At 43.7% G+C, this 12,859-nt stretch overlaps 1 protein-coding gene across 1 annotated transcript; it reads left to right on the top strand.

Annotated features, from left to right (window-relative positions):
* The first annotated feature begins 2,336 nt into the window (after positions 1–2,336).
* Positions 2,337–3,205, top strand: LOC110511721 (protein transport protein Sec16A-like). Its single transcript, XM_021592520.2, has 3 exons — positions 2,337–2,747; positions 2,853–2,909; positions 3,014–3,205. Exons 1-3 carry the CDS (start codon positions 2,562–2,564, stop codon positions 3,143–3,145), a joined length of 375 nt encoding a protein of 124 aa, XP_021448195.1. The 5' UTR covers positions 2,337–2,561; the 3' UTR covers positions 3,146–3,205.
* Positions 3,206–12,859: the final 9,654 nt, after the last annotated feature.

The raw sequence follows: 12,859 nt of genomic DNA, 5'->3' as shown, positions 1-12,859 counted from the left end.
TTCTCCTTGGAAGTTTCAACATCCATTATCTCAGCAACAGTTTGGTCATGTCCTGATTACATGCTACTAGCTATGAAGACGTTAGCAGGCTAACTTAACGGCACACACTGAAACATTTCGATAGCTAGCTTGTTCGTTGGAAATCGTCAAAAATATGTCAATGGCTTGAATAATTACAAAATTATTCATTGTATGGTTAGATATCATTTTTGTGAAAATAACAAATTGCAACTGCAGTCTAAAACTATAAACTTTGTGAGAAAACCCAAAAATTGTTCTTCAGCTAGAAATGTTCCACCCTCTCATGTCGCCATCTTGACCATGTCACTGATTTCATGGAGCTCTCCTGCGCATCATTTACTTCACAGAATCCGGCAAATGTGAAAGCGCCAGAAAGAAACATTGCGAGATTGTAAATATGTGTGAAAGTCAGAGATTTGAAAGCAGACGCTTTCATCAAAAATGTGACTTTTGAGTGAGCATTCGATTAACCACATGCAGGGGGCGCTGAACACCATGCAGGGGCAGTGTATTGAGTTGCAGACTGCCATGTCTAAGGTAGTGTCAGATGAGTCTCAGATACAGAAGAATAAGTCTATGATGGTATGGTGATAATGATTGAGATGGTGATTATAATAATGATGACAAGCGGTACCCCACCCTAAGGGCAGTAAATCATTGGATCTGATTAATTAAATTCAATGCAATTCAATCTTTGAGGACTGCAACCATAGAAATACAATTACTTTACACTAATAATAAGCTATTGTCAACTTGCCGTCTATGCTTATCTTGCTCATTGCTCACTGTCAATTGCTGACTGTTACCCTATGACTGCAACTATTATTGATTTCTCACAGAAAAATTATTTGGTTGCAAATGTACCTGGGGCTATGTAAATAATTGTTAGGCTACTCATTTTGAATCCACCGGTGGCAACTTGTGTGACCATAAAAGTCTGTGCGACTTGGCACAGTAAAATAATTTTGTTACTGACCTACCCTACATCATAGAAGGCACTTCAAGTCGAACTAGGACATTTTGACATTTCTGACTCACTAACTCGTCATGGAAAGTTTCCCACTTGTGAAGTATTAGAATCAACCAGTAGGAAGCTCTACGCCAATAACTTACATTCATTTTAACTCTGAGGTTTCAAGTTTCCGATGACATGTGAATGCGTCAATAATTGCTATGGTAATTTTGAATGTTCAGTCAGTGAGCATTATGGGTAATTATCCTACATACTTACATCAAATACATTATGATAGCATCATCTCCTGTAGTAACAGTGCCATTCCAAACACAATAAATGTAAAAATGAACAAAGATACAAAATATTGCTAAAGTGAAGAAAATCAGCTCAAAAGTGTAGGAGGAAATGCCCCTGCAGCAGGGAGGCTTACGGTATTATAATATATTGTAGATAACATTAATATAATTTGTGTATTTACAGTATCAGTACACATACAAATGAAAGTATATGCTAGGGAATGATCTACACTGAGTGAACAAAACATTAAGAACACCTTCCTTTTGAGGTCCCCTCCTTGGTGGTGGACCATTGTTGATACTCAGGGAAAACTGTTGAGCTGAAAAACCCAACAGCTTCTGGCACCTACTACCATACTCTGTTCAAAGGGACTTAAATGTTTGGTCTTGCCCATTCACCCTCTGAATGACACACATACACAATCCATGTCTCAATTGTCTAAAAGTCCATCTTTAACCTGTCTCCTCCCCTTCATCTACACTGAGAAGAAGATTTAACAATTAACATCAATAAGGGATTATAGCTTTCACCTGATTAGTCTGTGTCACAGAAAGAGAAGGTGTTCTTAATAATGTTTAATACACTCAGTGTACTATGTGTCAAAGATGCTATAGATTCCAAGTGGTTGATTTTTTAGGGAATGACTATATGCTCTATTTTATACCTGCAGATCATCACAGCAGCTGATGTTGCTGTACAGAGGAAGGAGATCCTCCGAGCATCAGGCCTCATCCCTGAACGAAGGAGTTGATCCTCCTCATGGCCAGCATCCCTGCACACAGGGAGGGGATCCTCCTCACAGCCAGTGTCCCTGTGAAGAATGGAAACTATCATCCACAACCACCTCCCATCATCCCCATGGTGGCACCACTGTGGAAATGGGATGGTGGAGCGTGTACTCCACCTGTGGATTTCTATTCCAAGGGAAGATGTCACTTAAACGTACCTAATTAGTAAAGAAATTACCATTGTGATAGCGTGATGATGTGACTATTTTATGCAGAAATAGTTTGGCGATTGGTCACATTTGTAAGCCCTCACATAATATGCAGGGAATTGTTGATTTGGAATTGTTTGCAACCAAAACAATGCGATGGCAGAGTACTGGAGTAAACTCCCAGTAATCCCCGTGACTGCGTGTAGGTTAAGATTGGGTTGTAACAGAGTATCAGAGCGAGACGTTCCTACCTGTCAGCTAGTAATTGTTCTGTGTGGTGACATGATCAGAGTGGCCTGACTTCTTCCACTTATTACAGATGTCCGACTTAGATATGTTGAGCATCCTGCTATGATGTCCATTACCAAGCCGGAACACTCCGAGGCCAACCCTCAGTGCCAGACTGGCAGCCAGCCGGTGGCTGAGCCCGAGACCCCTGCTGTTAACAATAACAGTGGAGGCTGGCTCAGCTGGGTCTTTGGGAGTGGAAGAGTTAATAAGAAGGGGGTTCATCTACCTGAGGACAAAGACAGATCTGTAAGGAACTGGTTATTAACACTATATTCTATGTAGAGACAATTGAGAGGATTCAAATCTAAAAAATTGTGGCTTGCTTCACATTGCTAATATCTTCTTCCTCAGATTGTCTGGGATCCAACTCTGCACAGATGGGTTAACAAAACTGAGCCCAAGGCTGAGGTACACACTTAAATTCAATGAAATTAAAAACAGTGAACAACCATTGTATTTCAACTGTGATAATATTACTAACAATTTGGAAAATGTGTTGATGTGTTTTACAGAACAAGTGTGTACAACCACCTCCACGAATGGGGACATATGGATATCAGGAGAACACTGGCAGTGTCCCCAAAGGAGTGAATCCTTACTCTATGAAAGCAAGTGAATATTGCTTTAGAATACATGTGGTTTAACCAAGACCGTGTCAGCCGATCATAGATGTCCCTGGTGGTCTCCTGCTAACACCTTTCCCACTACCAACAGGTCTATGGGGCAGCAGATACCCTACAATGCATTACAATGATGGGACCAACTCAAAGCCTCAAAGCCGTGGGCCTGGACTGCTTCCTAGACAGCTCTCTGGCTTGCTCCCTTCTTCACACTTTGACCTCATGGCACCAATGGTTGTACCACCTGACACTCTACCCTACTGAGGTATGACTCTGGAAAATCCTTCCAAATTGTATCCATTCATCATTAAATGAGATTTTACTTTAACATAGCAAATGACTGAAGTAGCAAGGATGTTATCTAATTTTTATTTTTGTCCAACAGGCCATTTGCCCAGATTGGATTTGCAATACATAGATTTTTTCAGCATTAAAAATCTTCAGCATTAAAAATGTGTTAAAAGATGATCTTTCAATGAATCTCTCCTTTGTGTCCTCATGTTCACATTAATTTGATGTGTTCTATCATCATTTACAATGCTTATTGCTTCTGCATTGCTTTACGTTACAGAAAAGTATATACACTGCTCAAAAAAATAAAGGAAACACTAAAATAACACATCCTAGATCTGAATGAATGATATATTCTTATTAAATACTTTTTTCTTTACATAGTTGAATGTGCTGACAACAAAATCACACAAACATTATCAATGGAAATCAAATTTATCAACCCATGGAGGTCTGGATTTGGAGTCACACTCAAAATTAAAGTGGAAAACCACACTACAGGCTGATCCAACTTTGATGTAATGTCCTTAAAACAAGTCAAAATGAGGCTCAGTAGTGTGTGTGGCCTCCACGTGCCTGTATGACCTCCCTACAACGCCTGGGCATGCTCCTGATGAGATGGCGGATGGTCTCCTGAGGGATCTCCTCCCAGACCTGGACTAAAGCATCCGCCAACTCCTGGACAGTCTGTGGTGGATGGAGCGAGACATGATGTCCCAGATGTGCTCAATTGGATTCAGGTCTGGGGAACGGGTGGGCCTGTCCATAGCATCAATGCCTTCCTCTTGCAGGAACTGCTGACACACTCCAGCCACATGAGGTCTAGCATTGTCTTGCATTAGGAGGAACCCAGGGCCAACCACACCAGCATATGGTCTCACAAGGGGTCTGAGGATCTCATCTCGGTACCTAATGGCAGTCAGGCTACCACTGGCGAGCACATGGAGCGGCCCCCCAAAGAAATGCCACCCCACACCATGACTGACCCACCGCCAAACCGGTCATGCTGGAGGATGTTGCAGGCAGCAGAACGTTCTCCACGGCGTCTCCAGACTGTCACGTCTGTCACATGTGCTCAGTGTGAACCTGCTTTCATCTGTGAAGAGCACAGGGCGCCAGTGGCGAATTTGCCAATCTTGGTGTTCTCTGGCAAATGCCAAACATACTGCACGGTGTTGGGCTGTAAGCTGTGGACGTCATACCCCCCTCATGGAGTCTGTTTCTGACCGTTTGAGCAGACGCATGCACATTTGTGGCCTGCTGGAGGTCATTTTGCAGGGCTCTGGCAGTGCTCCTCCTTGCACAAAGGCGGAGGTAGCGGTCCTGCTGCTGGGTTGTTGCCCTCCTACGGCCTCCACGTCTCCTGATGTACTGGCCTGTCTCCTGGTAGCGCCTCCATGCTCTGGACACTACGCTGACAGACACAGCAAACCTTCTTGCCACATCTCGCATTGATGTGCCATCCTGGATGAGCTGCACTACCTGAGCCACTTGTGTGGGTTGTAGACTCCGTCTCATGCTACCACTAGAGTGAAAGCACCGCCAGCATTCAAAAGTGACCAAAACATCAGCCAGGAAGCATAGGAACTGAGAAGTGGTCTGTGGTCCCCACCTGCAGAACCACTCCTTTATTGGGGGTGTCTTGCTAAATGCCTATAATTTCCACCTGTTGTCTATTCCATTTGCACAACAGCATGTGAAATTTATTGTCAATCAGTGTTGTTTCCTAAGTGGACAGTTTGATTTCACAGAAGGGTGATTGACTTGGAGTTACATTGTGTTGTTTAAGTGTTCCCTTTATTTTTTTGAGCAGTGTATTATACACATATATTTTATTTTAAACTTTACAAAAACATATTTTTGTGCTTTTTGGATTTCCAACATTAACTTACTGTACAGACAAGTATACTTTATACATTTTTTTTTTTTTAACAATTGAAAAAAAATGTTTTTCATAGACAGAACAAACTATATTTAGATGCATTTTGATTTCCTAAATGTCAATATTTGTATTTTCTGTGTCACGTGTTTATGCCCATTTATGTACATCCTGTATATTTTTTTTAATTTTTTTTTATTTCACCTTTATTTAACCAGGTAGGCTAGTTGAGAACAAGTTCTCATTTGCAACTGTGACCTGGCCAAGATAAGGCATAGCAGTGTGAACAGACAACAGAGTTACACATGGAGTAAACAATTAACAAGTCAATAACACAGTAGAAAAAAGGGGAGTCTATATACATTGTGTGCAAAAGGCATGAGAAGGTAGGCGAATAATTACAATAATGCAGATTATCACTGGAGTGATAAATGATCAGATGGTTATGTACAGGTAGAGATATTGGTGTGCAAAAGAGCAGAAAAATAAATAAATAAAAACAGTATGGGGATGAGGTAGGTGAAAAATGGGTGGGCTATTTACCAATAGACTATGTACAGCTGCAGCGATCGGTTAGCTGCTCAGATAGCAGATGTTTGAAGTTGGTGAGGGAGATAAAAGTCTCCAACTTCAGCGATTTTTGCAATTCGTTCCAGTCACAGGCAGCAGAGAACTGGAACGAAAGTCGACCAAATGAGGTGTTGGCTTTAGGGATGATCAATGAGATACACCTGCTGGAGCGCGTGCTACGGATGGGTGTTGCCATCGTAACCAGTGAACTGAGATAAGGCGGAGCTTTACCTAGCATGGACTTGTAGATGACATGGAGCCAGTGGGTCTGGCGACGAATATGTAGCGAGGGCCAGCCGACTAGAGCATACAAGTCGCAGTGGTGGGTGGTATAAGGTGCTTTAGTGACAAAACGGATGGCACTGTGATAAACTGCATCCAGTTTGCTGAGTAGAGTGTTGGAAGCAATTTTGTAGATGACATCGCCAAAGTCGAGGATCGGTAGGATAGTCAGTTTTACTAGGGTAAGTTTGGCGGCGTGAGTGAACGAGGCTTTGTTGCGGAATAGAAAGCCGACTCTTGATTTGATTTTCGATTGGAGATGTTTGATATGGGTCTGGAAGGAGAGTTTAGAGTCTAGCCAGACACCTAGGTACTTATAGATGTCCACATATTCAAGGTCGGAACCATCCAGGGTGGTGATGCTGGTCAGGCGTGCGGGTGCAGGCAGCGAACGGTTGAAAAGCATGCATTTGGTTTTACTAGCGTTTAAGAGCAGTTGGAGGCCACGGAAGGAGTGCTGTATGGCATTGAAGCTCGTTTGGAGGTTAGATAGCACAGTGTCCAAGGACGGGCCGGAAGTATATAGAATGGTGTCGTCTGCGTAGAGGTGGATCAGGGAATCGCCCGCAGCATGAGAAACATCATTGATATATACAGAGAAAAGAGTCGGCCCGAGAATTGAACCCTGTGGCACCCCCATAGAGACTGCCAGAGGACCGGACAGCATGCCCTCCGATTTGACGCACTGAACTCTGTCTGCAAAGTAATTGGTGAACCAGGCATGGCAGTCATCCGAGAAACCGAGGCTACTGAGTCTGCCGATAAGAATACGGTGATTGACAGAGTCGAAAGCCTTGGCAAGTTCTATGAAGACGGCTGCACAGTACTGTCTTTTATCGATGGCGGTTATGATATCGTTTAGTACCTTGAGCGTGGCTGAGGTACACCCGTGACCGGCTCGGAAACCAGATTGCACAGCGGAGAAGGTACGGTGGGATTCGAGATGGTCAGTGACCTGTTTGTTGACTTGGCTTTCGAAGACCTTAGATAGGCAGGGCACGATGGATATAGGTCTGTAACATTTTGGGTCCAGGGTGTCGCCCCCTTTGAAGAGGGGGATGACTGCGGCAACTTTCCAATCCTTGGGGATCTCAGACGATATGAAAGAGAGGTTGAACAGGCTGGTAATAGGGGTTGCGACAATGGCGGCGGATAGTTTCAGGAATAGAGGGTCCAGATTGTCAAGCCCAGCTGATTTGTACGGGTCCAGGTTTTGCAGCTCTTTCAGAACATCTGCTATCTGGATTTGCTATGTTACCCTTCCAATGAGCTTATCATATAAACTACAACGCGAAAAGTACGGTTTACTTCACTTTAAATCATGTTAGCACAGGTAACAGCCGTTTACAGTCTTTCTTTAGTTTTTCATTCTTACTCTTCCCAATTCACTTCAACTATATTTCTTTATTTCAAATGGGCTTCACCAGAGTACCCCCTAGTGGCTGGAATACAACTGTATTAAGCCCCTTACATATACACCCCCCTGCAAAACGAAATGTTGTCCCAGTTGTAGCCTAGTATCCAAACTGATATGCCATTTATAGTAAAAAAAAACCCAGCGTTTATAATTTGAGATTCCTGGCTACTGTAGTGTTGTGGTTTCTTGCAGGTAACCTGCTGTTCCTGGCTGTGGTCAGCCATTTTGGGGCGAAGCTGCACCGGCCCAGGCTCATTGCTATGGGCTGTTTCCTCATGGCTGTAGGATCCTTCCTCACAGGCCTGCCACACTTCTTCATGGGACAGTAAAACAACTGAAATACTGGTTTAACTTGTACTTGTAGAGGTACTCCAATGCGGAGGATAGTTTCACTTTAGAAATCAAGAAATGTATCCAGTTGTTGATTAATCTCAGTTAATTTAGAACTAAAGTCTTGCGTAATTGGTCAGCTGCTTGATTATGTTTTGGGGCCATACATGTTAAGAGAAGGGATAAAGAGATGCTATAACTGTGACGTGGTAAGGTTGGACCCAGGTGCAGAGAAGAGACCAGAAGTTGAAGCAGTGGTTCCAACCAGTGTCTCCACCCCTCAAGGGCCCACTTAACTGCCAAGAGCTCCCGGTTACCTATATTGTAGTTGCATTCCGCTGGCGAGAACCGTTTAGAGAGAAAGGAGCATGGGTGCAGTTCCTTGTCCTCCTCTTTCCACTGTGAAAGTACCGCACCATCTCCGGTGTCCGAGGCGTCCACCTCTACCACAAAGGGACGAGTAGTATCAGGATGAATGAGCATGGGTCCGGAGGTGAAACGTCCCTTGAGCTCTATGAATGCCCTGTCAGTCTCGGGATTCCTGCAAAAACCTGCTTGAGTGAGTTGGGACAGGGAAGGGTTTTTGGAGAAGATCAGGATGTCGTCGAGGTAAACAAAGACGAACCGATCCAACAAATCCCTAAGAGTGTCATTGATCAATGCTTGAAAGGCATAAGTTATTTTCAACCATTAACTGGGGCCTTGTTGAGGCCTTCTCTAAGTTAGTAATTGCTGATTGACAATAAAGTATTATTTAGATGTATGGAAAATATATGGTATGCATTTCCTATGTAGAGAAGGTTCTCTCTGGTAGTTGTTCAATATGACTTCAACTTTTACAGGGTACTCTTGTAAAATAAATGTTTAATCTCAGTGTGACTCTTAAACCCTGTTTAAAGATAAGTTCAATAAAAAAAAAACATCAACACAAACACAGGATATGGGGTACACATGGTATCACATCATGACATACTTGGCCCTACTGCACCTGCATTCCAGCACCATTCCAGCATCTGGAATTGACTCAACATGTTTGAGGTGGGTGATCAATACATGTGGGGGAAGAGGTGTCTGTCGGATGTATGATTCTGATATGTACAGGTAAGTTCATTGCGTGTGGGGGGCATCCATGTTTGTGTCCGTACTCTGAAGTGCGTTTGAATATGAATGAGCAGCAGTGTTGTGATACTTAATGATAATTTTTCACTGTCTTCAACCCTCAAGAACCAGGGTGAGTCTGGGTCACCCTTTTACTGGGCAAACACAACTTGTATATCATCATAGACAGGAAACGTTAATCTTTTAACCTTTGAATAAAACAATGCATTTTTTATAGTGAGCAAGAGTTGGGCTTTTTCCTATTCTATGATGATTCAAATTTCTGGTTGCACCTCAAGTGCCCTCTGTTTTTTTGTTGTCAAATAATACCTTTGTTTTTAAATGTACAACTTAATTATTAAAAGCATTAAATTGTGATGTTTTCCACTTATTTACACAACCTACTCCACACTTGCAAAGTGAAAGTTTATAGACATTTTCTGAAATGAAGTAGTAAACAGAAGAAAAGCAGAATTGAGTCCAATTATAATTTAATAATTTAATGGTCTATGGTTCAACCCATTTCTGAAGGTCTGATGAATAATTAATATTGTTCCTCCTCTTCCTTGTGGCAGGCGCAGCAGCACACTGCCCTCCAAAGCCTGCAAAATAATCACCGGACTGCCCCTTTCCTAGCTCTGCATGGAACATCCAGTGTCACGTCCTTGGTGACGTGTGGGGTGACATCCGGGATGACCACAGCAACATCCTCTGGAAAGGGAAAAAAGAGGATCAGGATGTAAACAAATGCAAACCGTAGCTTCTTAACACTGGCCAGTTGAAAGGTTCTGCTAAGATGTCATGACAAACGGCACCTGTCAGAGTGCTCTCTAAGTGTTACTCACCTGCTTGGATGTCAGCTGGCAGAGTGGCGGAGACGGCCATCGTGAGAGTCCTTTCTTCAGGTGTGACGTCCACAACCTCCAAGAGGGAAGAGATGGGCTCTGCCTCTGTATTAGGGGTTATGTCCACAACATTCAGGTGGGAAGAAGCCGGATCTGCCTCTGTATTAGAGGCGATGTCCACAACATTCAGGTGGGAAGAAGCCGGATCTGCCTCTGTGTTACTGGTGATGTCCACAAAATCCAGGTGGGAAGAAGCCTGATCTGCCTCTGTGTTACTGGTGATGTCCACAACCTCCAGGCTAGAAGATGCCGGGTCTGCCTCTGTGTTAGTGGTGATGTCCTCAACCTCCAGGTGGGAAGATGCCGGGTCTGCCTCTGTCTTACGGGTGATGTCCACAACCTCCAGGTGGAAAGAAGCCTGATCTGCCTCTGTGTTAGGGGTGATGTCTACAACCTCGAGGTGGGAAGAAGCCGGGTCTGTGTTATGGGTGACAACAACATTCCTGATGAGCTCTACTACTACAAGGAACAAAGTGGTCATCAGAACATGCATCTGTCAGAGTGCTCTCTATCAGTGCTACTCACCTGCTTGGATGTCAGCTGGTAGTGTGGTTGAAACGGCCACCCCGAGGACAGGGGGGACTGGTAGGGTGGCTGCAGGGGGCTGGAAGCAGCTCTGCACCTCGTCCGCCACAAAGGCACAGACAGAGCTCATATAAAAAGGGCTCTGGAGGTCATCCGTTCAGAAAGACTGACTGATTCTCCTGAGGATCGACCGCACAGAGTCAAAAGCAGAAGCCCGGGAGAAAGGGATGTGAGGGGAAGGGTCCTTTAATATGCAGGAGAGCTTCTCCACTACGGCCGCCACCATGCCCACGGCCATCCCACTTATTAGGATTGGGTGCTCTGAATGGCCTTCCTCTGGCTGAAGCCACAGGGACAGGAGGAGCATGGGCACCATCTCCACCACCACCTGAGATGGGCTGAGCAGGTTGCTACTGGGCTCATTGGACTGCTCGCCCAGAATGCTCCTCACAGCTCTCTCCACGATGCTGTGGAACTTAGGATCGCTGAAATCAACAAAAAGGAGAAGACAACGCTAAACGATGTGCAATGTGCTCACAGAGAACACTGTCTTAGTCTGTTTCTGCGTAGTTCCAGATGTGTAGATAAATGGATCAAGTCATATGCAGGGCAGTACATGGAACTCACATGTCAGCTGGCGAGGTGGGGTGCATGGAGCGGCGGAGCTTGCAGAAAGCCTCGTGCTCTATGTCCATCATTTTTAGGCAAGTGTTTACTTCCCAGGCCTGCAGTATGAAACAGGAAGTCCCATTAGTGTAATTTCACAACAGATCTATTCTGCTGTGCTAACTCGTTGTTGAAAGGCTAGTAAAGAGCTCACTAACTTGTAGTATGTCTCTAACTCTCATTCTCTTACCAGCCGAGCAAGGTCGTTTCCCTCCTCCAGGGTTTCCTTCCACACCCTTCAAATAAAACACAGAGCAGTTCAACTTTCCTGGCTTCTGATTTTTCTGTTGTTTATTTTATCCACACCTCCTGGAGTGCTGCTGGTGGCAGGGAATGGCAGTAAAGGTGAGTGCTGACGTGGTACTCACCTCTCCCTAAGGGATTTTTTGCCCTGAGACACCAGCCAGTTGCTCATGTGCTCCGTGGTGGGGGGACCTGGCCTTGACTCTGGAGCAGCAGATAGTGGACCATGAGCTTCTTCTGCAAGATGAGGTAAGGTGTGAGGCCGTGCCACGAAATACCATATCATGTGCTTTCAGAAGGGCCTCTCGCAAAATTTCACAACTGCTCATGCCTCACAATTTGCAAGTGATATTAAGAACTCTTATGACCACCTTCTCTAAACTGTCTTGAAATACAACTCTCTTTCTGTTGTTTATGTTTTTGTGGGATGAATCTGTTTAACCTGTTTATTGTAATATGTTTCCTCCCAGCAGGCCTGCAGAGTCTGAAAATAAAGACTGCTTCTACAGAATTCCTTTGAAGATCATGAAAATAATGATGCTTTGTTATGCACATTATGCACAGGCATTTACAGTATGCTAAAATTAATTTCTCCTAAGATTACCTTTGTGGGACCATAAGTGAACTCCGGAATGCACCAAACCCTATCCATGGTAAGATGAGGAAGAAATGCAGCGCTATAGATATACGGGATGCTCTAGAGATAACAGGAATGACTTAAAGTCGCGAATGATCAATGACTGTGGAGTCGTCCAATATGCTGCACTTAGAATGGAGTTGTAGGCGATGTTTGGGGCAAAATAGAATGTTTACATTCTATTGCCATGGAGAAATAGAATGTGTAGAACCTGTATAAATGGGTATACTTCTTTGTCTTTATTTCGTGAAAGATTCAACTCTTTATTATGTCATAATGTGTATATGAGGATGTAGGAGCCCATCCCGATTCATGACGCGATTATCATGTTGTTTAGACCAGCTAATCCAACCTTGGTTTACAAGTTAAATACATTGTTTATATATGCCTATGTAGCGTGGTTCGTTCTGCATTGTGTACTTTTAATTAGGACGTTGCCACAACTGGAGGTCTGCTCGTTTAATTATTTTTTATTTGCCCTGCACACGAAGAGACAACACACATTATGTTAACCCTTGGCGCAGTCCTAGCTCTCAGGCACCTGCGCAAGCACATGGACACACACACAAACACTGTACCAAGTACTCACAAGTTACAATAGATACCCTAGTTAGCGAGCTTTGTGAACCTTGTTAACATACATCTTTATATTATCCACATTGTAACAAATTTATGATAGCATAACAGTACGTTGTGTAACATTACCACGGTTTTATATTGAACAATTTCGGAGCCAAGGACAACATACCTTGCAAGACGAAGGTCAGGCAAAAGAGAACAATAAGGGGGTATGGAAATACAGATAACCCGCGATGGACCAAACCAAAATATACAATCACATGTATGTACAATATTGATATGAAAAAGTGTTTTTACACCAAAGAAAAACATTAGC

The sequence above is a fragment of the Oncorhynchus mykiss genome, chromosome Y, assembly GCF_013265735.2.
Source record: "Oncorhynchus mykiss isolate Arlee chromosome Y, USDA_OmykA_1.1, whole genome shotgun sequence".
Classification (NCBI taxonomy): domain Eukaryota; kingdom Metazoa; phylum Chordata; class Actinopteri; order Salmoniformes; family Salmonidae; genus Oncorhynchus; species Oncorhynchus mykiss.
The sequence above is the reverse complement of the archived record's forward strand: the minus strand, read 5'-3'. Positions and strand labels throughout refer to the sequence as shown.